Source organism: Symphalangus syndactylus, chromosome 9 (genome assembly GCF_028878055.3).
Source record: "Symphalangus syndactylus isolate Jambi chromosome 9, NHGRI_mSymSyn1-v2.1_pri, whole genome shotgun sequence".
NCBI classification, from domain to species: domain Eukaryota; kingdom Metazoa; phylum Chordata; class Mammalia; order Primates; family Hylobatidae; genus Symphalangus; species Symphalangus syndactylus.
This window is the reverse complement of record NC_072431.2, coordinates 24,338,487-24,365,076: the sequence shown is the minus strand read 5'-3', so window position 1 is coordinate 24,365,076 and position 26,590 is coordinate 24,338,487. Positions and strand designations below refer to the sequence as shown.

The following is a 26,590-nucleotide window of genomic DNA, read 5'->3' as shown; positions in this document are numbered from 1 at the left end:
CTTACAGCCATATTGCTTTTTTGCTTTTTTTAATATTATAATTTTAATTATATATTGAGATAAGAATAAGATAATAAATATAAATTTCTTTTGTTAATAAGACAGTATGCTAGTCTATAGAGCTTTAAGCTTTAGTCAACAACAGCATTTATTATGCACGTATTTACAAAGCAATATGTATGTTACATATATTGTCTTTCAATCTCAAAGTAATCTTAGATAAGTCACAAATATACATTCATAGACTTACAAATGTTCTGTATTCTCTACTAAGGTCACTAACAGTTATTCATGAATAAATTAGTGAAGACTTATATACAATCATCTCACAAAAAAAGGTAATAATCATTTGAAAATAAAGTTATAAATCTCCCATAAAAGCTATCATAGGAATCTGGTGAAAATAAACAGCACAGTCATGAAGTATGGTCTTCTGGGGCAAGTTTTTAAACCTTATTAATAATATTCCAGTAAGCCCCCCACCACCACCACCATACACAGTGTTCTTTTACTCTTTCAGATTGATCTCAATTCTGAATCTAAAGGCCCAAATGAATTCATGTATTTATCAAATAAGCCAATGATCCAACTCTTCCCAGCCCATGGACTACAAGGCTTAATGGTTTTAACTTCACAGTCTCACAGGATATTCTTGTGAAAACTGTCAAATAGTACATACCTGTTTTAAAAAGGTTTGTAAGTCTGTGAATTGATAGAAAAATATAAAGCAGAGTTTCTCTTGGGACGCCAAGGCGGGCGGATCACGAGGTCAGGAGATCGAGACCATCCTGGATAACACGGTGAAACCCCATCTCTACTAAAAATACAAAAAAATAGCCGGGCGTGGTGGCAGGCGCCTGTAGTCCCAGCTACTTGGGAGGCTGAGGCAGGAGAATGCCGTGAACCCAGGAGGCACAGTTTGCAGTGAGCCAAGATTGCGCCACTGCACTCCAGCCTGGGTGACACAGCGAGACTCCATCTCAAAAAAAAAAAAAAAAAGAAAAAAGAAAAAAAAAAAAATATAAAGCAGAGTTTCTCTTTGGGATTGTGAGATATGTGATGAGGCCTCATTTTTTGCGGTCTATAATACAAAATATAAAACAATACTTCGCATCTGGCGGCTATACAAGGATAATGAAGCTCTTAAAAATATATTTAAAAAATAGTTAAACATAATCTACTACATATATATTCCACATCTGTAATACATAAATATGTATATAATATACAGTTCCAAAATATAATCCTGTTACATTATTAAACTTGAAAAGAAATTTAAATTTTAAAAATACAGGCAGGGCACAGTGGCTCATGCCTGTAATCCCAGCACTTTGGGAGGCTGAGGTGGGAGGATCGCTTGAGGCCAGGAAATCAAGAACAGCCTGGGCAACATAGTGAGACACTGTCTCTATAAAAAAGTTATAAAAATTAGCCAGATGTGGTGGCACACACTTGTAGTCCCAAACACTTGGGACGCTGTGGCAGGAGGATCACATTAGCCAAGACTTTGAGGCTGCAGTGAGCTATGATTGTACACTGTACTTGCAGTCTGGGCCTTATCTCAAAAAATAAAATAATAAAAATAAAATTAAAGTACTAAAATTATATTACTTAAGAATCACTTAATAGGCCAGGCCCAGTGGCCTACAGCCAGTGGGATTCCTTAAATCCCAGCACTTTGGGAGGCCAAGGTAGGAGGACCTCTTGAGCCTAGGAGTTCCAGACCAGCCTGGGCAATATGGCAAAATATCATCTCTACGAAAAATTTAAAAATTAGCCAGGCATGGTCACCCACACCTGTAGACCCAGCTACTCAAGGGGCTGAGGTGAGAGGATCACTTAAGCCTGGAGGCCGAGACTGCAGTGAGCTGTAATTGTGCTACTGCACTCCAGCCTGGGCAAGAGAGTGAGACTGTCAAAAAAAAAAAAAAAAATCACAGCAATATGACAAAGTCTATACTTCATCATTAAATCAGAAATCAGTAGACATATAATATAGCCAATTATAAAATTGGAATAAAAATATATACACCTAAGTGCCAAAGACGATCATTAGCTTAAAAGGAGTTTGTTGATCCAGGGGAGTTGGACTGGTCAAGCACCTAATTACTTCCGGCTTTCTCAATCTATGTGGAATGTGTGGAGTATCAAAAATTAGTAATAAAGAGAAAAATGACACCACAACTATTAAGAAAACAATGTATAATACAATTAAAGTGAAACAATTACAAGCAAAGTAATGCTACTTTCAAACCAAGGCACTAACCTTACTTCTTTAGTGAGCTATCTAATTAAAATCTCACTGTTAAATTTCTTTAGCCAAAAGATGATTCTGAAAAGTGAAACTATATGCCAGGGGTCTTATAAATGCTATTACTCTATTTAAGTACATTTAAGAGTAAAATATCAGTTGCCTTTCTAATAAGGTAACAGCCAAAATGAACAGTCATATTAATTGCATCAAGCATCCCTAAAGAGTAACACTGCTCATTTGAGGGGAAAAAAAAAAAAAAAAAGTATGTGTGTTTGTTTGTGTGTGTGGTAGATAGGTAGATGATGTACTATGAAACCAAACTAGCTCTTCCTCTGGAATTTTTTTTCCTTGCTTTAAAAAAATTCCTCCTCAGTCTACATATTCAAGTTTTCTTTGATAGTAGAAAGTAACAGTGTTTCAAAGTGAAGTCAATTATTGTTATTATTTTTTACCCTCCTGAGAACAATAACCATGTATGCTAACAGAATACATATCTTTATATACAACCAGGCTTCAACGTCACACACTTGCAAACTAAATAAATAAACATAATGTAAATAAAACCCTGGATCAATACTTTCTAAAAAGAAAGAATAATATATTATATAGCCATACATTGTTACACACAAAAAAGCAAGACTAGATTTTTCACCTAAACTAGAAGATGAAAGAAATAATTCTTTACTTATATAAGTCAGTATATACTTAGGGTATGTTATCTTAAAATAAGTATTTTTTGTTGAATTACCACAATGTTTCAAGTACAATCGTGTCTGCTACATAGTTAGAGAACAACTATACTCTAAATTCAAATAATAACAATAATAGTTTACAGGTGAGTTTCTCAGGGAAACTTATGCAGCCTTGTATACCTCAGTTGCTCATCCTAAAGGAAATGTCCTATGATGTTACTGAAACTGTCAGCTAATATTTCCAATGCTCGTATGATCTATGTTAGTATTTAGGGAGCTCCTGAACAAAGTGAATGAAAACCTTCTTAACACATTTAAAACAACAGATGTGGAAGACTCAGAAAGATCAGGAGAACCTTCTGCTGTAAGTTCCACACGACTTCAGCCCACATAGTAAATTGTAAATGATTTCAAACCCTCTGCTCTCTCCTGAAACATCCACTCCCCAAACTCCTGTCATCCTTCCTCATAGCTGATGTCCTCATAAGGTACTTCCAAAAAAAACTGAAATAAAAGACAAAAGAACTCCCTCCCACTTCCTTAACTCCACACTGACACTCTGCCATTCCTACGGTCACAACACACAGAGATCCCTGTATCCTGTGATGGACCTTCAGCTCTCTTAATTTTGTTTCTGCTGGGATAATAATATATTCTGAAAGAGATGACAGATGACAGAGAAATTGAAAAAGTCCTCTGTCCAGAAACACTATCCAGTATATATTTATTCACAGTATTCTGTATATAAATAACCCTCAAGTTCACATCTATAAATCTAACCCCAACTTTTTTATAACCTAAAAAAAAAAGTGAGATCTTTAACTATTCCAAACAGTCAAACTTTTCAAACTTCTTTGAGAGACAGAAGAAACTACTAGAATAAATACAAAAGGAAAGGATTCCCCTTATAAATCAGTCACCAATCAGAGCTGAAGATTTTCCCTTTCCAGTATTTCTCCTGGTCTCTCCCCCAAGAGTCTTGGCTCATGTTCCAACTAGCTCATGACTGAACTTCAGTGCTCTTTCTGCCATAACATTTTTGGCATTCTAAAACCACCACACAGCAAATCTGTCTTTCACATGTCCTTGGTATGATGTCGCTATGAAAAGATTACTGAGGCTTCTAGCAATTTGAGTTTAATTCAAGGCCTTTTCATAACTGTACTTCCCTTAAATACCCCAGCCACCACCTGCAGGCCTGCTGCATTCCATAGGTGCTTGCTGTCCCTCTCCCTCTGCTCTCATCTCACTCTCGCCATGTAACACGCCCCTTGGTAGCTTCTAAGACACCTGGAATTCACCCTCCATTTAAAATCCCACTACTAAACCTCTTGAACTAGGCATCAGTCTCTCCATCCTGAACTCCATGAGGAAGTGGGGGGCGCGGGGGAGGGAGAACTCAAGCTGGTCAAAACAAAGTCTATCAATATTACTTTGACCCAATTTGAATATTCTCTGACACTACCTCACTTGCTTTAGAATTTAGAAAAGTTAAAATTGTACAGAATTACCTTTGCTTTTTGCGAAATTTTATTTTACATTGTATATGTGTTTATGAAGCATTGCTGTTTAATTAACTGGTCTGCATCCAAATGGAGAGGGTTGTATACAAGGCTTTCACAGTGCCTAGGAGTGCTCCTGCTGACCCACAATAGACATTCCACAATACTGATGTGGAAAAGGAGCATGACTTATATCAGCATTAGACAAAATGTGTCATTTTCTTGGAAGTTGCAAACAATCGACATTACCCATAATATAAAAGTAAATTTCCATAAATAAATTTCTGGCACTCATTGTTACCTTAGTCTAGAACTTTCACAACTTTCTAGATCAGTGATTTTTTTCCACCTGGAGCTTTTAACATCCCTGTGCTCAGTGCCGCAATTCACAACCCTCAAGGTTTAGCAAACTCTGTTACAAATAGTTTAAAGAAAGCAATTCATGATTATTCAAGTGATAATTAGAAAGCAAAAGGAGTGCTAGCCAGTCCTCCAGAGCTGAAAAATTCAGCATCTTTAGAGACCTCTGTCTCCACCCCTGAAACGCTGGCTGTTTACACTAAGAAGACTGGCGCCATGGCCCCCTCTCCCTCACATCTGTATCACCCCCTTCCATGCAATATCCATCTGGATGGCTCCAGAGGCAACCTGAAAATCCAAATTGCAACTGTAAACAGTGGTGGGTGGGCTGAGTCTCCTCTGGGGGTGGCCTGGCCCCGGATAATGGCCCTTCTTCTAACCTGCCTTCAGTGGCCGCTGTCCAGAGCCCCACAGCCTCAAACTTAAGGACACAGCCAGCCTCGGGGTGTTCCTGGACATCACCCCCACCACTGCAACGTCCTACTATCAGCATCCTGGGAATGAAAAATAGGAAGGTTGCAACTTGCAGGTTTTGTCGTTGGAAAATGTGTTTCCATGCTCATACAGAGGTGGAACTAAAAGATGACAGGGCCTTGGGTAGCTGCAGTCCTGGTCAGTTGTTTTCACAACTGGCCAAGTCAATCACACTCTCTTAAAAGCTTATCTGACAGGTGAGAAATTCCTTGTCTCCAGGTCATTCCAGGGGCACTCTGGTGCAGGAAGGAGGATTCCTGCACCAGGAATGCGCTGGTCCAGGGTCCGTAGAGGAGAGAGGGGAAGAAAACTGGAAAGTCTCAAGGACAAGGAGGGGCGCGGCGAGGAAAGGGCAAGATACCTGGAAATGTCATGAGAAGGATGGAAATGGGTGAGGAGGAGGCGGACTGAAGAGAAATCGGTGAATAAAGGAAGATGGGGGAAGAGGTGAATGAGCAACAGCGAGCGCAGAGCCTCGGGTTGCAGACGTCCAGCCGCTGCGGGGCCAGCCGCTTCCAGAGAGCCGGCGAGGCTGGCGGCCGGCCGAGCCCCGGGAGCAGGAAAGTTGGCGCGGAGAGGGCCAGCCGGGCAGCGCCCCCTGCGCCGCGGGGAGGCGCCGGGCTAGCAGCGGTGCGGCGACTTACCTTCTGGTCGACGATGGAGCAAGCCATCTCGCGGACGTGCGCCAGGCTGTAGTCCCCGGACGAGTCCTGCAGCAGCAGCACTGGCTCACGGCTCAGGCCGATCTGTAGATGGAACGAGATGCCCCCGACCGGGGCCGCGACAGGAGCCAAGAACGGCGCGGGCCCGGGCCCGGACCCTGGGACCAGTGCGGCGGCCGCTGCGGCAGCTGCCGCCGCCACGGGCAGCAGCGGGCTGGGCGGCCGTAGGACCGGAGGGGTGCTCATCGCTCGGCGGGGCGCAGGGCCGGGCAGCGGAGGGCGGGGGCTGGCGGCGCGGCAGCAGAAAAGTTTTGCAGCCGCTGAGCCAGGAGCTTCTTTCTCCGAGAGCCGAGACGAAAAATAAAAACTTTCCGGAAAAGTCCCCGGGCGGGGGGAGGGCAGGGGGATGAGGATAGGGAGGGGAGGGGACTGAGGGGAGGAGATGGGGAGGAGGGAAAATGGCCGAGGCGGGAGGACTCTGCGGCCCGGAGCGCGTCTGCCGGCACTGGGGAGGCGCCGCCGCCGCCGCCGCCGCCAAGAAGCTGCCGCCTGGCGCGCTCGGAAGGACGGGGCGACGGGTCGGCGCGGCCCGAGCGCCGGGCGGGGGCGGGGGCGGGAAGGGGGCGTGAGGGGCGGGGAAGGGGAGCTGGGGGCGGGCACTGGGGAGCCACCACCCGGCGGGCGCGGGAGTCGCAGGAGCAGCGGCCGCAGTGGCCGCAGGGTGCCCGGTGGCCGCCCCCTCCGCCCGCAGTTCCCGGGGCCTGAGCCTCCGCGAGCCGGGATAGGACCGAGTGGCGGGGCTCGGAGCCGCCTCAGCAGGCGCGGCGCTTCCCTCCCAGCAGGGATTCCCGTCCTCGCGGGTCCCGCTGCCCCGACTGCAGGCGGAGTGGATGGGGTGCACCGCCTCAGACCCGCTTCCTGGGGTCGCGAACTTCCCGGGCCCCACGTTCCCGGCCACCTCTTCCAAATGCTGGAGGACTACGCACTTCTACAAGTGAGGTGACTTTTGAGGAATTCAAGAATGCTGATCACAGCGGTTCCCCTTGGGTCTTACCTTGGGAGGGTCAAGGGAGGATGGGTCATCCGGAACCCACTTACATCCAGGCCCCTCTGGGAGCCCTGGGGTTTATTGCCAAAGAGGGTAGGAAGCCAGTCCACAGAAAGGGATTTAAACTTGTCTCTACTCTTTTTGTCGCTCTGAGGCGCCCTTACAGCCAACCCTACCTACTCCACCCCAGCTCCTAAGGCACCGGTTATACACAGTGATCTAAGGAGAGGGTCGCTTTGGAAAGAAAAGGCATTGACCGCCCAAGGGCAGGAGGAAGGTCTGATGCGGTCTCCATTCCTTTACCTTATTCTTTGCGCCTGAAGTTTCTACTTTGGAGGTTCAGAAACTATTTTCCTTCTCCTCTGTCAATCTAAAATCTGTTACATAGGAGCAGTGCTCCCAAGTCCACCTCAGCACCGCCACCGTCATCACAAGCACAACCATCAGGATTGGGCACAACCTGCCCTAATTTGGATCGCCGTTTATTTTTATTGTTGTCTTGGCAGGGTGGGGATTGCTTTACATTCGTTGGAGATGAATTATAATTCTCCCCACCAACCAGGGTGGGCTTCATGGGTGTGCGACTGTGCAGTTGTATAGGCCACAGCTCATAAGACCCGTGTTTGGTTTAATATTCTGGGACAATAGTCTACCGTCGCTGTTTTGTTCTTCTTCACAATTTTTAATCAAGGAGTCTCACATTTGTGTTTTGCAATGGGCCACGCAGATTACGTAGTCAGCCCTGCCTCTTTCTTCGCCACTTCCCTAGACTTTCCCCTTCCCCTGCGTAAGTACACACAAACATACCTAAACAAACATTTTGTATTTTGTATAGCTTATTTTGTTCTGTTTTATTTATTTATTTATTTATTTATTTATTGTCTTAACTTCCGGTTGTGGCCCAAGATATTGCAAGGTAGCTTCCTTTAGAACCGTGTTCCCAGGGTCAGTAATGGAGCCTCAACATTGCAAGGCTGCACAACTACATTGAAGAGACTTCAATTTATTCTCTGAATGTGATGCTTTGATAAGGTCTACCTGTGTTTACATTTTCCCTGCATAGTTACTTATGAGGTGGTCCTCTTCATCCATGATACAGGTAGGTAATTTTCCTAATGTTCTAGACTCAGCTAATCTAGGAAAATGGTGGAATTTTTCTTGATGAAATGCCTTTCTGAATTCTGAAGGAGGTTTTTTCTTTTAAATGTCCAAAACTATACTTCATTTTCTTTCAAATCAGAATAAAGTTAATATTCCACAGTTTTCTATTATCAAAAAAAAGCTTGCTGGTCAGTTTACAAGAGACTTACAAAAAGCTAGTTTCACTTGAGATTCAAGAGCGCTGAAGACATTCATGTTTTATAGATATTACAACTGCATGTTGAGGACTTCTCTGTTCCAGGCACTGTACTGGCACCAGTTGCACAGCTGTGAAGACAGGTGGTCCTTGCCCTAAAAAGATCACAGTGAAAAGGGGAGGGGGGATGGAGTAAAACTACAAATGATATTATTTCTAATATTCATAATTGCAATGAATTTTTTAAACCCAATGGTGAAGACAGTGACTTGTAGGAGGAGGGGTGAAGAAATGGGCACTGCTCTGGACTGGGAATGAGAGAAGACTTCACTGAGAAGTTTACATTTGAGTCAAAATCTGGATGATAGAAAGGGTAGACTTCAGAAGAACTGGGGGAATAACGTTGTAGGCATAGGTAACAGAGAGTGCAAAGACTCTAACACAGAAATATATGTAACATTTTCAAGGCATAGGAAAAGAGGGGCAAGTGCATGAGATGAGGTCAGAGAGCTAATAGAAACCAGGTTACCAAGAGTCTTGAAAGCCATGGTAAAGTGTTTTTAATTTTCAGTGCACTGCCAACCCATTGGAAGGTTTTAAAGCAGGGAATAAAAAGATTAATTAGCATGTTTTAAAAGATTACTCTCTGGATTTTGTGTGGATTATAAGAGAAAAGAGTAAAAGTGGAGACACTCGGTAGGAGACTATTGCTGTTTTTCAGTCTAGAAACACAGATTAGACTCCTATGGTTGTAGAAGAGACGCTAAGAAATGGAAAACTGCAGGCTCTATGTTGGCGGAAGTTCTTGCTGAATGAATCAGAGATTTACAAGGAGTAAGAGAACAAGGGTGTCACAAAAGACTCTCAAGTTTCTGAGCAATTGGACTGATGGTGGTGCCAATAATTGACACAGAAGATAGAGAGTGAGCAGGTTCAGGGAGAAATAAGATTTCTACTTTGACCATGTTGAGTTTAATATGCTGCTAGATATTCAACTTAGAAATAACATCTAGAGCTGGATATATGGGTCCAGCATCCAGAAAAGAGAAGAGGGTCAGAAAATACATTTAGAAATCTTCTCAGTCTGCAGAAGGCATTTCAATGTGAGATTAGATGAGAGCTCTAGAGAGAAAGAGCTTAAAGCACTTATCAGTTATGAGACTTAGAGGAATTTTTTTAAAAAGTATCAATAACTCCTTGTTAGACTATGATTTATCAATAGTATGAAAGATTTATGTAGGGTATTGGAAATAATTGAGAAGGAAACAGGAGAAGGAATTCTAAAGATGCCCTAGAGAATTAACATTACTTTTAAGAAGGTGAAATATTACTGAATGCAAAAGAGTGAATAAAGAAAAACAAGAAGAAAAAAAATCATATATCTACCGGATCTCCCCATCGCAAGCAGAAAATTCCCATGGAGTTGGTTATTGCAATTTCTATTGTAGGCAACTGAAATCTAACAGTTTTCCAACTGCTACTCACTTTTGCTGAATGATAAGGGAATGAATAAACAGATATCTATAACAAAGCTGGTATATATCTCTGGCAACTTTGAAATTGTACATAGAAAACTTGAAGGATTTGGGAAAATCTGGTTTTAATCTCTTCTGGATGTTTTAATCTTGGAAAAGAAAAGAGGATATAGAAAGTGAATAGTAGCTTATATGAATTATATTCATGAAATGGGCTTTCATTATTTTAATCCTGGCTAACAAGACAAGAATAATGGACTTATAGCAGTGACTGGGAGCACCACTTTGGAAAGAAAGTTTCACGCCCTAATGAAGACTCCACATAAAAGTGATGTGGACCTGCAAGGGGAAGAAAGTTTCACGCCCTAGGCCTAGGCTCACGCCTGTAATCCCAGCACTTTGGGAGGCTGAGGCGGGCGGATCACGAGGTCAGGAGTTCAAGACCAGCCTGGCCAACATAGTGAAACCCCATCTCTACCAAAAATACAAAAAATTAGCCGGGCGTAGTGGCAGGCACCTGTAATCCCAGCTACTCGGCAGGCTGAGGCAGGAGAATTGCTTGAATCCGGGAGGCGGAGGTTGCAGTGAGCTGAGATCACACCATTGCACTCCAGCCGGAGCAACAGTGTTAAGACTCCGTCACAAAATAAAAATAAAAAAAAAAAAAAAGAAAAAGAAAAAAAAGAAAGTTTCATGCCCCAATCAAGACTTCACATAAAAGTGATGTGGGCCTGCAAGGGTATGCAGAGGTATGTGGAGGTACTTCCAACAATTTCCAATGATGAATGTTAATCTTGTCAGGTTGTCTTCAAAAGATTGTCGTATGTTCAAATCATTTTGGAAATATACAATAATTCACAAAAATTAGAAAGAGGGCTGAGAATAACCTGATTTGAGTGGCACTCAGCCTCACTCACTTTACGCTTTGTCCAAATTAAATGGACAGCAGAGAAAGGAAAGTGAGAAAAAAAAATGCAAATCTGTGGCTGAAAGGATCATATCCCCTAGTCCAAACATTTGCCAGCTTAAGAAATTGAGGGTTACAGAAATTATATACCAATGTGGAAATCAGAGATTTGAAGGAGAAAGTATGGTTCCAGTATATCCTTCCTTTATGTATTATTGAGCACTGGACGTTACGTGCATGAAGATAAAGATGGATAGATGGATGACTATATGATTTAAAAATTTATTGTTGTTTACTTGCTTTAGAATGTTCATCTATAATTGTTCATCAGACCAGGTTAAATAAGGATAATGGCACAAAAGAAAAATAAGACCCAAATGGAGACATCAACCACAGACACCTGCCAAAAATCTTCTGCTAAAACCCGATTTTGTGACAAAATGCTGCCTTATCTTGCTGATGATTTCATGGACAATAAAAGGAAAGAAGGTAAACTTGTTAACTTAATTTTTCACCGAGAAGAAAAACTAATTTGTTCTTTAAGAAACCAAATTTCAGCCGGGCACAGTGGCTCACGCCTATAATCCTAGCACTTTGGGAGGCCGAGGCAGGTGGATCACAAGGTCAGGAGTTCGAGACCAGCCTGGCCAACATGGTGAAACCCTGACTCTAATAAAAATACAAAAAATTAGCCAGGCGTGGTGTCAGGCACCAGTAATCCCAGCTACTTGGGAGGCCAAGGCAGGAGAATCACTTGAACCCAGGAGGCAGAGTTTGCAGTGAGCCAAGACCACTCCACTGCACTTCAGCCTGGGCAACAGAGCAAGACTCTATCACAAACAAAAAAAAAGAAAGAAACCAAATTTCTAGATATGATTCTAGAGCCAGAGACCCTGAAAGGACAGGAGGCCCTTGAAGAAAAGCTTTCACCTATAAAATCACAAATGATCCAGGTGAGGAATAAATGCAGAAACCAGTGTGACTACACCTCAAGTTTTGAATGAGTACAAACGGGCCAAGAAAATGAACAAAAATAGAGATAGGTATATGAACAAGAGTAAATAGAAATTATTATAAGCTAAAAACAATCAATTAGCTTTAATAGTTCTGTTATATATGAATGGTGCTCTTGGGGAATTTTATGTTATGTTATAGAACAAGGGCTTATGAACTACTTCTTATGAAGGACTTAGGGTTTTCTCTAGGCCCTAATGAGTACAGTTAGACATCCTGCCTCACTTTCAACCAAGCAGCTCTCCTTCCATTTGTTAATATACCAGGGTCCCACAAATTTATTTGAAAATAAAAGTTCCTATTGCTAACAAATCTGAAATTCTTTAGTGTGGTAGGATGTGAATGAGCTCTAGGGAAAAGGCTGATCTAATTTTGATGCTAAATTTGCCACTTATTAGTGTTGTGGCTCAGAGGAGAGATGGCTGGTTTCTCACCTGACCATCTCCACTAACTGTGGTTGGAGCCACAGTCACCTCATTGGTAAGGTAAAAAATTACACTACTCAAGAGTTGTGAACATTAAATGATTTAGTGTATATAAAAGCACATAACACAGTGCCTGCCACACATTAATCACCCCAAAATACTAGCTATTATCAACTATACTAGTCCAAACATCATTTCTGACAGCCACATTACTTACTATAATGTTAAAACAACAGAGAAAACAAGCCTAACTCCATTTTGCTTGGTTTCTCTAGCAAGATAAAAGGATGTAAAAAAATGGTTAAAAGAAAATTGAAGCTCAAAATAAGTGAAAAGATGGTCACACATTATCTAAATAGGGGATGAGCATTCAAATAATCACAAGACTGTACTGATGGATGTATTGCAAATATCTTAAAGTATTCTTGGAGAGAAACAAATGTCTTGATTTTCAAAAAGATTTCAAAATGTAGACCAGTGAGTTTAGCATCAATAATCAGCAACATTCTAAATCAGATTATTTAAACAAATGGTTCGTGAACAATTATGAATTAAAAGTAGTTCCTAAAAGCAGTCATGAGTTAACTAAAATAAATGTTGTTATATTACTTGCTCTTCTAACTTCGAATTGGAGGAGAACATTACAGATATTTGTTTTTTCTGAATTTCAACCAAAATTGAACTATTTTGGTTGTCTTCACTATTGGAGGACATTTTTATCTGCTTATGTTCATCAACAGACTGAAAGAATAAATCCAGCTACCAGTGTTTAAGTTTTTACAAGAAGGGAGGATGAAGGAAAAGTTCGTATCCCTGGAACCAATGGGTCTTGAAAATAGGATTAAAAGAGTTACATCTTTATTAAAAAAAGTTTTAAAAAGAAGTGCTGCTAATGGTTTCTTCAAGCCATATTTCTCTAACTTTTAAAGGCATGAGTAAACTTCAAAATTTTTTGTCCAAAACGTTGATGATTTTAACCATATGCTTTTTATGCACATCCAAAATACCTACCTGCATTTACATTTTTATGTTATATTATGTTTTTTGGTAAGACTTGATTTCCTAAATATCATTCCATCCTAGACAGTAAAATCTCTGCTATTCTCATAAGAACTAAAATCTGCTGGCTCCAAGGTATCATAAAATTTGCTCAGGTTCCCTGTAGAAAACAGAATGAAATCACCACTCTAACACTTTTTCCTTCAACTTCAATATACTCAGAAGGCTACATTGCTTAGATTTGCCAACTCTAATTGTGCACATTGGCTTTTACTAAGTCAATCCAACATTCAAATTCAGAAACCATTAACAGCAGCACATTTATTTTTTATAAAGATGCAATTTTTCTAATCCTATTTTCAAGGCCCATTGGTTCCAGAAATACAAACTTTCCTCCATTCTCACTGGGCGAGTGTCATAGCCAAACATCTTCTAGTATGAATATCAATATATCCCATTTGTTGATATTATTCTATAAGCTCGTTTATTCTCTTTAATATATGTCATTTTATGAGACTACATTTTTCATTCAGTATGTTTTACTAAAATCAATGACTAAATTTTGAAAAGTTAATAAAACAGAATAAAGGAGGTACAATTAATTCAAAGTTACTTTTGGGTTTCTTCCTGGAAAAAATATTTTTGAGCTGAAATTTCTTGTGTGTGGTTTCTGTTGCTTGATTTGGAAAATACAAATTTTTAAGGGAAAGAATCTGGAAGATTTATTTCTTGGTGACATAACCGGGGAAAATAGTTTTTAATAGCTTAAGAAAAAATAATTTGCTTTTCTTGGCTTAGAAAAATTTTAAATGCCATTACTTCTAAAATTCACTTATTACTATAGTATACATATTCCACTAGGATAAAAGTCTACATAATTAAAATAAGATCATTTACATGGAATTGAAATTATGTTTTATTTAATCATCATCTGCATTCTTTCTACTAATTCTTATCCTCAAACATACAATCCTGAAAATTATTTATGTTGTAAGCACACTGACTTTCTTTGTCTTACATTACTTTTTAAAAATTTATTTACTTATTTGATCTCGTATGTATTTGAACTAAAAAGCTCTGCTCCATACAGCTATAAATAGAATATTTACTTCATGAGTTAAATATTTTATATATGTATATATTAACTATATAAAGTCTTTCCATATTAATAATATGTACTTTTATAAATACGTTTTGTTTAATCAGTCAGTTATCTAGAGTATCCAGGAAAACTGAAGTCCTCAAAAACTGAAAAAAGCATAACATTTTAGATTTGTTTCACAATGTATTCAAGAAAAGGACTATGTACTTTTCTTACTCTTTTAGATGAAGAAGAACATTCTAAGGTCCATAACCTTTGCACTTTGCACATTCCGATTGAATGTCAAAGTCGACAAGTGTCAATAATGGAATTTAAATGCTTGTTGGTTTGTCTGTGCACCAGCAGTTCTATTAATGCTCAGAACATCTTGGTCTTCCTTTATTTTTTTCTTTCAATACATGTTCATCTAGATTTGACCTTCCAAATTGGACTTTTAAAAAATCACTTATTTGGCCAGGCGCAATGGCTCACACCTGTAATCCCAGCACTTTGGGAGGCCAGTTCGAGACCAGCCTGGCCAACATGGTGAAAACCTGTCACTGCAAAAAATACCAAATTTCCCAGCACTTTGGGAGGCTGAGGCAGGTGGATCATGAGGTCAGGAGATCGAGACCATCCTGGCTAACACGGTGAAACCCCGTCTCTACTAAAAATACAAAAAAATTAGCCAGGCGTGGTGGCAGGCACCTGTAGTCCCAGCTACTCAGGAGGCTGAGGCAGGAGAATGGCATAAACCCGGGAGGCGGAGCTTGCAGTGAGCCGAGATTGCGCCACTGCACTCCAGCCTGGGTGACAGAGCAAGACTCTGTTCCAAAATAAATAAATAAATAAATAAATAAATAAAAATAAAAAATAAAATACAAAATTTAGCCAAGCATGGTGGTGAGCACCTGTAATCCCAGCTACTTGGGAGGCTGAGGCAGAAGAATCTCTTGAACTAGGGAAGCGGAGGTTGCAGTGGGCCGAGATCCCACCACTGCACTCCAGCCTGGGCGACAAAAGCGAAACTCTGTCTAAAAAAATAAAAAATAAAAACCACTTATTTGAGTAAATTCTACCTGCCCTCAAGAAACAAAACAATTTAAATTGTCAATGAGGAAGATGCATTTAACTTTTTTACCAAATGTGTTTTCTTTGCTTTAAAATAGAATTCTAATTACTATATAATTAAATAACAAAAGATTTTATGTGGTTTTCATTTATGATTTATCATCTGTGTTCTTCTCAAAAACAAGAAAGCCATTTTTATGCATAGAAAATTTTTATCAAAACAAAGAACTACCGCAAATATCTGTAACGAGCACGATTACTGATATAACATTTAGTTCTATGCTTCCTTACAGCCAAAGCAAGAGAGGGAAACAATGTGGCTTTTAATTCTCAATGTTTGATTTTTAGCAAAAATGTTAGATGAAATTATCACAGATACTCATACTGTATAAGATATAGACAAACATTTGATTTAGACTCTGGGCTTCCTGAGGACAAGACTCTTGTTTCGCTTACCTTTATATCCCTTAGCACCAGAATATAGCTAATGTTCATTAATGTACTTTTTAAATAAAACTGTTCAACTACAGTTTAAAGATTCAAAACTTGCAAACTTTTTTTTTAAGATGGCAGGTTTATTTTATATCCACCCTATATAAAAGCTCAGGCCACACAAATCAACTGTAAATCAGACAGACATATCCTTGTGAGACTAAGTTAATGAAGTTCGGATAGGTTGCATTCTTGTGATTAGTGTGACTCAGGATGACTTGCTTGAAATAGCTCCCCTGTCGTAATCTGGGTATAGGACTTTCTTAGGGCTACTGCTCTAGCGCCTATCCTATAATATTGATTTTACTTGTATCCTATACCTGGTAGAACCATTTTGTAATTATCTCTGCATAACCCTCTTCAGGTGTCCCCAGAACAAAGCATTATATCCGGCATGGAGTAGGTACTGATATTTGACAATAGTTCAATGATTGTTTACTCCATGAGTCAATGACCGGAACTTAAAATGCCTCCACAAAATGGATAGCATTACTTAATGGCCTAGCTTCCAAAAAATCAGTCGCCTCGGCTGGTGTTTTTATTTGAGGAATGACATGTATTGTTCTCTTTCTGATTGTAAAACTAATACATCTTAATTTAGAAAATATGGAAAACTCAAGTCTAAATTAAAAAGTAAAAATTATCTGTAATCTCCCAATTCAGTATTAATACTAACCTCCTCTATTTTTTCTACGTACAGGTATGTGTGGACTCATAAATATTGTTTTGTAATCTGATTTTTAAACAATCTACCAAAGCATTTTTCCAAAGTCATTAAATATTCTTCCAAAACATCATTTGGGAAGGCTGCAGAGTATTTTAGAATATGGTTTGTGACTCCCTGTGGTTGAATATTTACTTTTTTCTTGTTTTTTTGCTAGCACACTTTGAAAATTGCAAATAATGGCACTGCTACTTGGTTAGAAAATATAATCATAAACTGAAACTAAGATTTAGAAATTCAGTTGCAGGAAAAAAATATAAATTAAGACTAACGAACTGTGGAAAGGATTGGCTGTGCTAACAAGGATTATGTCTCAAGACTTAAAATACAGTCATTTACAGATGTAAGAAATTGCAAAGAATTCATAATTATGAAACATGTTAAGATGATGTAAAATCTAGAAAATTATTTTTTAATTATCAAGACGTTGTAGATTTTTAAAAATTGAATATTCTGGCCGGGCGCAGTGGCTCATACCTGTAATTCCAGCACTTTGGGAGGTTAATGTGGGTGTATCACGTGAGTTCAGGAGTTCGAGACCAGCCTGACCAATATGGTGAAACCCTGTCTCTACTAAAAATACAAAAATTAGCCAGGCATGGCCGGGCACGGTGGCTCACGCTTGTAATCCCAGCACTTTGGGAGGCTGAGGCGGGCGGATCACGAGGTTTGGAGATCGAGACCACAGTGAAACCGTCTGTACTAAAAATACAAAAAATTAGCCAGGCGTGGTGGCGGGCGCCTGTAGTCCCAGCTACTCGGAGAGGCTGAGGCAGGAGAATGGCTTGAACCTGGGAGGCGGAGCTTGCAGCGAGCTGCGATTGCGCCACTGCACTCCAGCCTGGGCGACAGAGCGAGACTCCGTCTCAAAAAAAAAAAAAAAAAATTAGCCAGGCTTGGTGGTGCACTCCTGTACTTCCAACTACTTGGGAGGCTGAGACAGGAGAATTGCTTGAACCCTGGAGGCAGATGTTGCAGTGAGCCGAGATCGCACCACTGCAATTTAGCCTGGGCAAGAGAGCAAGACTCTGTCCAAAAAAAAAAAAAATTGAATATTCAAATCAAATTTGACACCTCAAGAGAACATCAGTTCAGCTCTGGTGTCAGAAATCAAAACAGTGATGTATGCTATATCTAGAAAGTAAGTGATAGAATATATATGTATATATTTTTACTGTATTTTATTATGACAGAAATTAATTAACTTGATGAAATATCACTGTCAAGTGAAATTGTAAAGTGGTATCAGCTTTACTGCATTTAATTTTCCTCCCAACCATACTTTTTTCTAGTCCTCCCAACCATGATTTTTTCTAGTCCTTTGTTAATTGGCTGGAAATGTAAGTGCCAATCAAATTAATGCTAAAGTATAGTACTTTAAAAACCATCAGCACATGGTTCAAAAGCAGATGGAATAAAAGGATGTTTAAAACTGATTTGTGAAGCCTAGTAAAATTGTGTTAAATGAAAACTTTCCATTTTAACAATCAAATCTTATTTTTTAAACTTACAAAGTCATAGACTATTGAGTAATGATACAATTGATAAAATAATTTAGTTGCCTAAAGTAACGTAGTTTAAAAAATAATTAAGCAACACAATTCTATTTGGCCTATAGCATTTGCTTGGTTCATCTTCAAATTATGTCTGTCTGATATCTAACAAACCATGTACTTAAGTAGTTAAATTGCTATCTGTGGAACACTTTAGCAGCCCACAGCTTTGAAACAATCTGGGGAAGACTAGCTTCTTTCGAACGAATTCTAACACACACACTCATACACCTGTACTGTATTAGTCAAACTAAACCTATAGGCATTATAAAATAGCCTTCTTAGCCTAATCTCAAAAATATGGAATTTAGCTGGGCAAGTTGGCTCATACCTGTAATCCCAGCACTTTAGGAAGTAGGAAGTCAAGGTGAAAAGATTGCTTGAGGCTAGGAGTTCCAGACCAACCTGGGCAACACAGCAATATCCTTTCTCTACAAAAAAATAAAAAATTAATTGGGTGTGGTGACATGCACCTGTTGTCTTGAACTCCTATGCTCAAGTAATCCTCCCACCTCAGACTCCCAAATAATCTTAGCTGCTACGGAAGTTCAAGGTTACATTTAGCTGTGATTGTGCCACTGCGCTCTAGCATGGGCAACAGAGTGAGACCCTGACTCTAAAAAAAAAAAAAAAAATCAAAAATACAGAGTTTATTTTTTTTAATGTCACAATGGTGAATATGGATGTTATGAACTGAATTGTATCGCTACCAAAATTGATATGTTGAAACTCTAACCCCAGTACCTCAGAATGTGATTACATTTGGAGATAGGGCCTTTGAAGGGGTAATGAAGTTAAAATGAAGCCATTAGGTGTGGGCTCTAATCCAGTCTGACTGGTGTCCTTATAAGAGGATTTTAGGACATACAGAAAGATGTGCACAGAAGGGGGACCATGTGCAAAGACAAGAAGATGGTCATCTGCAATTCAAAGAGAAAGACTCACAGAAACCGATCCTACCAGCACTTAATCTTGGACTTCCAGCCTCCAGAATTGTGAGAAAATAAACTTTTGTTGCTTAAGCCACTGTTTTTGTCCATTTTCTGTTGCTATAACTGAATACATGAGACTAGACAATTTATAAGGAAAATAAATTTATTTCTTACACTTCTGGAGGCTAGAAGTCCAAGCTTTTGGTGTGGGAAACTAGTAAAGGCTTCCCTGCTGCTCATGACATGACAGAGGGCATTATGTGGTTGGTGAGAGGGCAAGAGCATGTTTCACCTCAGTTCCTGCTTCCCCATTTTATAAAACTACCAATCCCATCATGAGGACCCCCCACTTTAATGACCTTATCTAATCCTAATTACCTCCCAAAGGCCCTACCTCCAATCGACACATAAATTTGAGCATTAAGTTTCCAACACTTGAAATTTGGGGTACACATTCAAATGATAGCAGCCACCAGGTCTTCAGCATTTTGTTATGCCAGCCTGATATGGTTTGGATCTCTGTTCCTGCCCAAATCACATGTTTAATTGTAGTACCCAGTGTTGGAGGTGGGGCCCGGAGGGAGGTGATTGGATCATGGAGGTGGATATTTCATGAATGGTTTAGCATCATCCCCTTGGTGGTGGTTGTGATCCAGTTCTCACAAGATCTGATTGTTCAAAAATATGGGGCACCTCCCCCAACTCATCCTCCGGCTCCAACCATGTGAAGTACTGGCTTTTTCTTTGCCTTCTACCATAATTATCTGTTTCCTGAGGCCTCCCCAGAATCCAAGCAGATGCCAGCATCATGCCTTCTGTACATCCCACATAACTGTAAGCCCATTAAACTTCTTTTCTTTATAAATGACCCAGTCTTAGGTATTTCTTTATAGCCGTGTGAGAATGGACTAATACAGAAAATTGGTACTGACAAATGGCACATTGCTATAAAGATACTTGAAAATGTGGAAGCAGCTTTGGAACTGGGTAATGGGCAGAGATTGGAAGAGTGTGGAGGAGAGCTCAGAAGAAGTCAGGAAAATGAGAGAAAGTTTGGAACTTCTTAGAGACTTGTTAAATTGTTCTGACCAAAATGCTGATGGTGATATGGACAGTGAAGTCCAGGCTGACAAGGTCTCAGATGGAAATGAAGAACTTATTGGGAACTGGAGTAAAGGTCACTTTCCTTAGGCCTTAGCGAAGAGCTTGGTTGTATTCTGCCCCTGCCCTAGGGATCTGTGGAACTATGAACTTGAGAGTGATGATTTAGTGTATCTGGTGGAAGAAATTTCTAAGCAACAAAGCATTCAAGATGTATCCTGGCTGCTTCTAACAACTTATACTAATTTGCATAAACAAATAAATTACCTAAAACTCAAACATATTTAAAAGGGAAGCAGAAAGTAAAAGCTTGGAAAATTTGCAGCCTGGTGATGTGGGGAAAAAAAAAAAAAAAAAAGCCCATTTTCAAGGGAGAAATTCAAGCAGGCTGCAGAAATTTGCATAAGTAGAAAGGAGTCAAGTGCTGATAGCGAAGACAATGGGGAAAAGGCCCTGAGGCATTTTAGAGACCTTCAAGGCCTCCCCCTACTCCATCACAGGCCCAGAGGCCTAAGAGGGAAATAGGTTTTGTGGGTCAGGCCCAGGGCCCTGCCATCTTGAACAGACTTGGGACACTGCTCACTGTGTCCCAGCCACTCCAGCTCCAGCCTGGGTCAAAGGGGCCCAGGTACAGCTTGGGCTGCTGCTTCAGAGAGTACAAGTCATAAGCCTGGTGGCTTCCACGTGGTGTTAACCTGAAAATATGCAGAGTGCAAGAGTTGAGGCTAGGGAGCCTTCATCTAGATTTCAGGGGACGTATGGAAAAGCATGACTGTCCAGGCAGAAGCCTGCTGCAGGGGTGGTTCCCTCATGGAGAACCTCTAGTTGGGCAGTAACAAGGGGAAATGTGGGGTTGAGGGCCCCACACAGAGTTCCCACTGGGGCACTGCCTAGAGGAGCTGTGAGAAGAGGGCCACCATCCTTCAAAACCCAGAATGGTAGATCCACTGACAGCTTGCACCATGTCCCTGGAAAAGCCACAAGCACTCAACACCAGCCCATAAAAGCAGCTTTCAGGGCTGACCCCTGAAAAGCCACAGGAGCAGGGCTGCCCAAGGCCTTGGGAACCCACCCCTTGAACCAGTGAGCTCTGGATGTGAGACATGGAGTCAAAGGAGATTATTTTGGAGCTTTAAGATTTAATGACCGTCTGATGGGTTTCAGACTTCTGTGGGGCCTGTAGCCCCTTTCTTTTGGCTGATTTCTCCCTTTTGGAATGGGAATATTTACCCAATGCTTGTACCCCCATTGTATCTTGGGAGTAACTGACTTGTTTTTTATTTTACAGGCTCACAGGTGGAAGGGATTAGCCTTGTCTCAGATGAGACTTTGGACTTTTGATTTAATGTTGAATTAAGAATTTGGGGATTGTTGGGAAGGCATTATTGTACTTTTCAGTGTGAGAAGGACATGAGATTTGAGAGAGACCAGAAGCAGAATGATATGGTTTGGATCTGTGTTTCCACCCAAATCTCATGTTCTATTGTCATTCCCATTGTTGGAGGCGGAGCCTGATGGGAGGTGATTGGATCATGGGGGTGGATCCTTCATGAATGGCTTAGCACCATCCCCTTTGTGCTGTCTCATGATAGAGTTCTTGTGAGATCTTGTTGTTTAAAAGTATGTGGCACCTCCGGCCTTTCTCTGTCTCCCTCCTGCTCAGGCCATAGGAGGTGCCACCTCCCCCTTCACCTTCCACCAAGATTGTAAGTTTCCCAAGTCCTCCCCAGAAGCCAAGCAGATGCTGCCTTGCTTCCTGTACAACCTGAAGAACTGTGAGCCAATTAAACCTCTTTTCTTTATAAATTACCCAGTCTCAGGTATTTCTTTATAGCAGTATGAGAACAAATGAATACACAACCCTAGCAAAGGCAGTAGCATATAATGTGTTTGAGTAGAAGGAATATATATGCACACAGAGCACAAAACACACCAGTCTATGATCTTGGACCACTAAGCCTGAGATAAAATAGCCTCTTTCAGATATTTTTGCCATTTCGGTTCCATGAGAAAAGTGTGTGAGGCGAATATATTACTGAAAAATGTCCAAAATTACTAAATTAATAAGGTAGTGCAACTATGAACTTAACTCATAGAAAATTAGGATAATACACCCTTTTAAATCAATTTTACTGTTTTTCTTTAACAATTACATGTATGAGCTCAATCTTGATTAGATGATTATAATAAAAGTGGAATAGAACTTTACTCTTGAGGAAATTAATACATGTTAGGATTTAAAGATGCTTTAAATAAAACATAAATAGAAACAATTTTATGTGGTATTTTATATCTTTTAGAAGGCATACTACTGATAATTACTTGTAGACTTTTAGAGGAAAAAGTGGGGGTCTTAGAGACTATCTTGCCCAATGCTTCATTTTAGAGGTGAAAAAAATGAATGCTCCAAATTGTGTGAGTTAGTAGAAGAGTTAGGCCCAGAAATGACTCAGCAGTGCTTACAACTCTGCTCTGCAATCTGCATTTAGCTCTGCACCCCATTAGTAAAAAAAAAATTTAAGCATATACCTTCTATATATGTGTTTGTATATTTATTTGTAACTTAACATATACATAATTAATATTGTATGATTGGTGTAAAATATATACAAAAGTTGAAATGTAAAAGGGCATTAACAGGGCTTCCAATTCTGGATAACATGGAATAGATGTATTTCTCCTCATTCCTCCTGCTAAGTATAGCTAAAAACTCTGGACATAATAGAAATACAGGGGACTCTGAAAAGTGAAGAGAAGAAGAAAGCCTGACTAGAGAGATCTTGACACCCAGAGAATAACATAGAAGTATATTCCCTGTGTTTTCTTATTGCCTCATATATCTTAGATGGGTGCTGGAGAACCCTGCAACCTGGAAACACCAACAGATGCAAACAAAGGAGTGCTAAGAAAATCTTGCTTTCTCTGATTTCTCTAGGACAGGAAGGGGCAGCTAAACAGGCAAAAACTTTGAGAGAGTAACTTCAGCCTAACACCATGGAAAAAACTGTGACCCAAAGCCCCAGAGGGAAGACTATACTTCAACCCTCATGGCCCCTCAATAAGAGAAAACCCTCCCTGCCCCAGGCACACACATACAATACCCATCACCCTGCCCCTGGAGCAGTATCACTGAAAGACTATTAGCGAGTCTGGACTTTGAGTTCTGCCAGGTATCAACAATCTCCTATCAGTAGAGAGAACTTGGTAAACCCAGACTTTCAACCCCTCCCAGCCGTAATAAAGCATTCCATCCCATACTACTGAAGTGAAGTCAGCAGAGGCCTAGTGAGGAGCCTGAAATTCCATAACCATCCAGCAATGAATTGCACCTCCCTATTAAAATGGCAATGGAAACTGAGTGGGGAATTGGACTTCCCCCACAACCTGGCAGTAATAAGATGGTACCTGCCATACTCTTCTGGCACAGTGTCAAGGGAGTCTTGCTAAAACAGAAGATGCAAATAAAACCCTAGTTATCCTAAAACAATATCAAAAATATCTAGAACACAATCAAAAGTACTGTCACAACAAGAATGAGGAAATCCTAACTTGAATGAGAAAAGATAATCAACAGACACCACTACCCAGATGTCAAAGATGTTGATATTATCTGACAATTATTTTAACTCAGACATTATAAAAAGACTTCAATAAACAATTAGAAATATGTTTGAAACAGATGAAAAAATAGACTCAAAAAGAAATAGAAAGCTTTAGCAAAAAAAAGGAATTTTAGTGAAAAAAAAAGAAAATTTCACAACTGAAAAAATAATAACTGAATATCCAGTAAAAATATCACCAAATTGACTCAGACTAAAAAAGACAAAAGAATCTATGGACTTGAAGATAGAACCATGGAAGTCACCAGTCTGAACAAGAGAAAAACTAGACTGAAACAGACAAAAAAATGGACAGAGCTTAAGGTCTCATTGAGATGATAAAAAGGTTTGCCATTCATGATATTAGAGTCCCACAGAGAAGAAAGCATATTCAAACAAATAATAGCTAAAAATTTCTAAAATTTGACAAAAGACATAAACCTACAAATTCAAGTAGGTGAACAAACCATAACAGGATAAACCAAAGACATTCTGTACCAAGTTACATCAGAATCAAACTTCTGAAAACTAAAGGAAAATATCTTAAAAAGAGTGAGAAAGAAATAACACCTCACCTGTAGAAGAAAAATAATTCCACTGAAAGTGTGTTTCTCATGAGAATCCATGAAGGCTAGAAGGAAGCTGCAGAATATTGTTCAATGTAGAAGGAAAAAAAATCTCTCAACCCAAAATTCTATATCCAGTCAAAATATCCTTTAGGAATAAAGGAAAAATCAAGACATTCTCAGTTGGAAGAAAACTAAACAGAATTTGTTCTCTAGATGACCTACCCTGAAAGAACAGCTAAAGGAAATTATTGAAACAGAAAGAAAATAATAAAAGAAGGGAATTTGGAACATAGATAAGGAAGCAATAACAATAGAAAAAGTAAATACATAGGCAAATACAATAAACTTTCTGCTCTTGAATTTTTTAAATAAGATTTGATGGTTGAAAGGCAATTGTAACATTCTTGTTATGATGTGGTTCTCAATCTATGTAGAGAAAATAGTTTAGGCAGTTTTGTTACCAACAAGGGAGACAAGGGGACTTAAGGGGAGGTAAGGTTTCTATGCTTCATTCAAATAGATAAAAATTTGTTACCAGAATACTATAATAAGTTATGTATGTATAATATAAAATCTAAAGCAACCATTATAAAACTATACAAATATACAATAAAGTATATTACAGGTAAATTAGAATTACTTTTTAAAATGCTCAAATAACACAAAAGAAAGCAGAAAAAAATAGAAAAGGAAAACAGAGGGGATTAACAGAAAACAAATATAAAATAGTAGACATAAGCCCTAATATATTAATAATTACATTAAATGTACATGGTCTAAATATATTAATTAAAAGACAGAGATTATCAGAGTGGATTAAAATTATTATCTAATATAAGTTAACCCTAAGAAATGCATTTCACATATAAAAATATAGGAAAATTGAAAGTAAAGCAATAGAAAAAGAGATACCATGCAAACATTAATGAAAAGAAAAGAGGAATGTTTATGTTAATATTAGATAAATTCGACTTCAGATTGAAAAAAGTTACCAGGGACAAAGGGTAACCAATGAAAGGGTCAGCCCACCAAGAAGACGTAGCAATCCTAATTGTATATGTCCCAAACAGCAGAACTACAAAATAAAGGAACAAAAAGAAAAAAAGAATCTGAAAGACACGAAAGAAGAAATAGACAAACTCACACTTAACAGTTGTAGATGTCAATATCCCTCTCTTAATAATTAATAGAACTACTAGACAGAAAATCAACAAGTATATAAAAAAATCAATACCATCAACCAACAACATCAAATTCACACTCATAGAACACTAACTTCATCCAACAACAGCAGAATAAACATTATTTTCAAATATTCATACAGCATTTACCAAGATATATCATATCCTGGGTCATAAAACAAATGTCAACAAACATAAAAGAATTAAACTCATACAGTGTATTCTCTGATACAATGAAATCAAACTGTAAATTAATTACAAAACAGTAACAAGAAAACCTAAAAACACTTGGAAGCTAAACAATATACTAGTTTTTTTTGGGGGGGCAGGGGGTGGGGGAGAAGAAGTTTCACTCTTGTTGCCCAGGCTGGAGTGCAATGGCACGATCTCAGCTCACTGCAACCTCTGCCTCCCAGGTTCAAGCGATTCTCCTACCTCAGCCTCCCAAGTAGCTGGGATTACAGGTGCACACCAGCACGTCTGGCTAATTTTTTGTATTTTTAGTAGAGACGGGGTTTCACCATGTTAGCCAGACTGGTCTTGAACTCCAGACCTCAGGTGATCTGCCTGCCTCCGCCTCACAAAGTGCTGGGATTACAGGGGTGAGCCACCACACCTGGCCTAAAACAGCACACTTTTAAATAAACAATGAGCCCAAAAGGAAGTCTTGGGGAAATAAATATATCGAACCAAATGAAAATAAAAATACAACATATAAAAATTTGTGGGATGCAGCTAAAGGAATGGTGAGAGGGAAATTTATTGCATTAAAGGAATATATTAGAGAAGAGAGAAATATCAAATCAGTAATCTAAGATGCCACCTCAAAAAACAAGAGGAAAATAAACCCAAAGCAAGCAGAAGGAAAGAAATAATAAAGAGCAGAAAGTAAAGTTGAAAACAAAAAGTAGAGAAAATCAATGAAATAAAAATGGGCTCTTTTAAAAGTTCAATAAAATTGAAAAACCTCTCGCAAGGATGACAAAGAAAAAGAGAAAAGACACAAATTTTTGATATCAGGAATGAAGCAAGGAATATCACTACAGACCCTGAAGATACCAAAATGATAAGAAGAAGATACCATAAAGAGCTCTATAAATATAAATTTGACAACTCAGATGAAAAGGAGCAATTTTTTGAAAAGCACAAATACCACAACTTACCCAATATAAACTATA

At 39.4% G+C, this 26,590-nt stretch overlaps 1 protein-coding gene across 5 annotated transcripts in view; it reads right to left on the bottom strand.

The window, feature by feature from the left end:
- Positions 1-26,590, bottom strand: part of PRKD1 (protein kinase D1) — a 637,423-nt gene that overhangs the window by 347,056 nt on the left and 263,777 nt on the right. The window contains exon 1 of one of the 5 annotated variants that reach the window (XM_055291611.2): positions 5,927-6,552. The exons of 3 other annotated variants lie outside the window; for them this stretch is intronic. In XM_055291611.2, coding sequence (XP_055147586.1) covers positions 5,927-6,190 — 264 coding nt within the window. In that variant the 5' untranslated portion in view covers positions 6,191-6,552. Of the gene's footprint in view, positions 1-5,926; positions 6,553-26,590 lie in introns of those variants that run through there. One more of the 5 variants, XM_055291610.2, reaches the window with a different exon arrangement.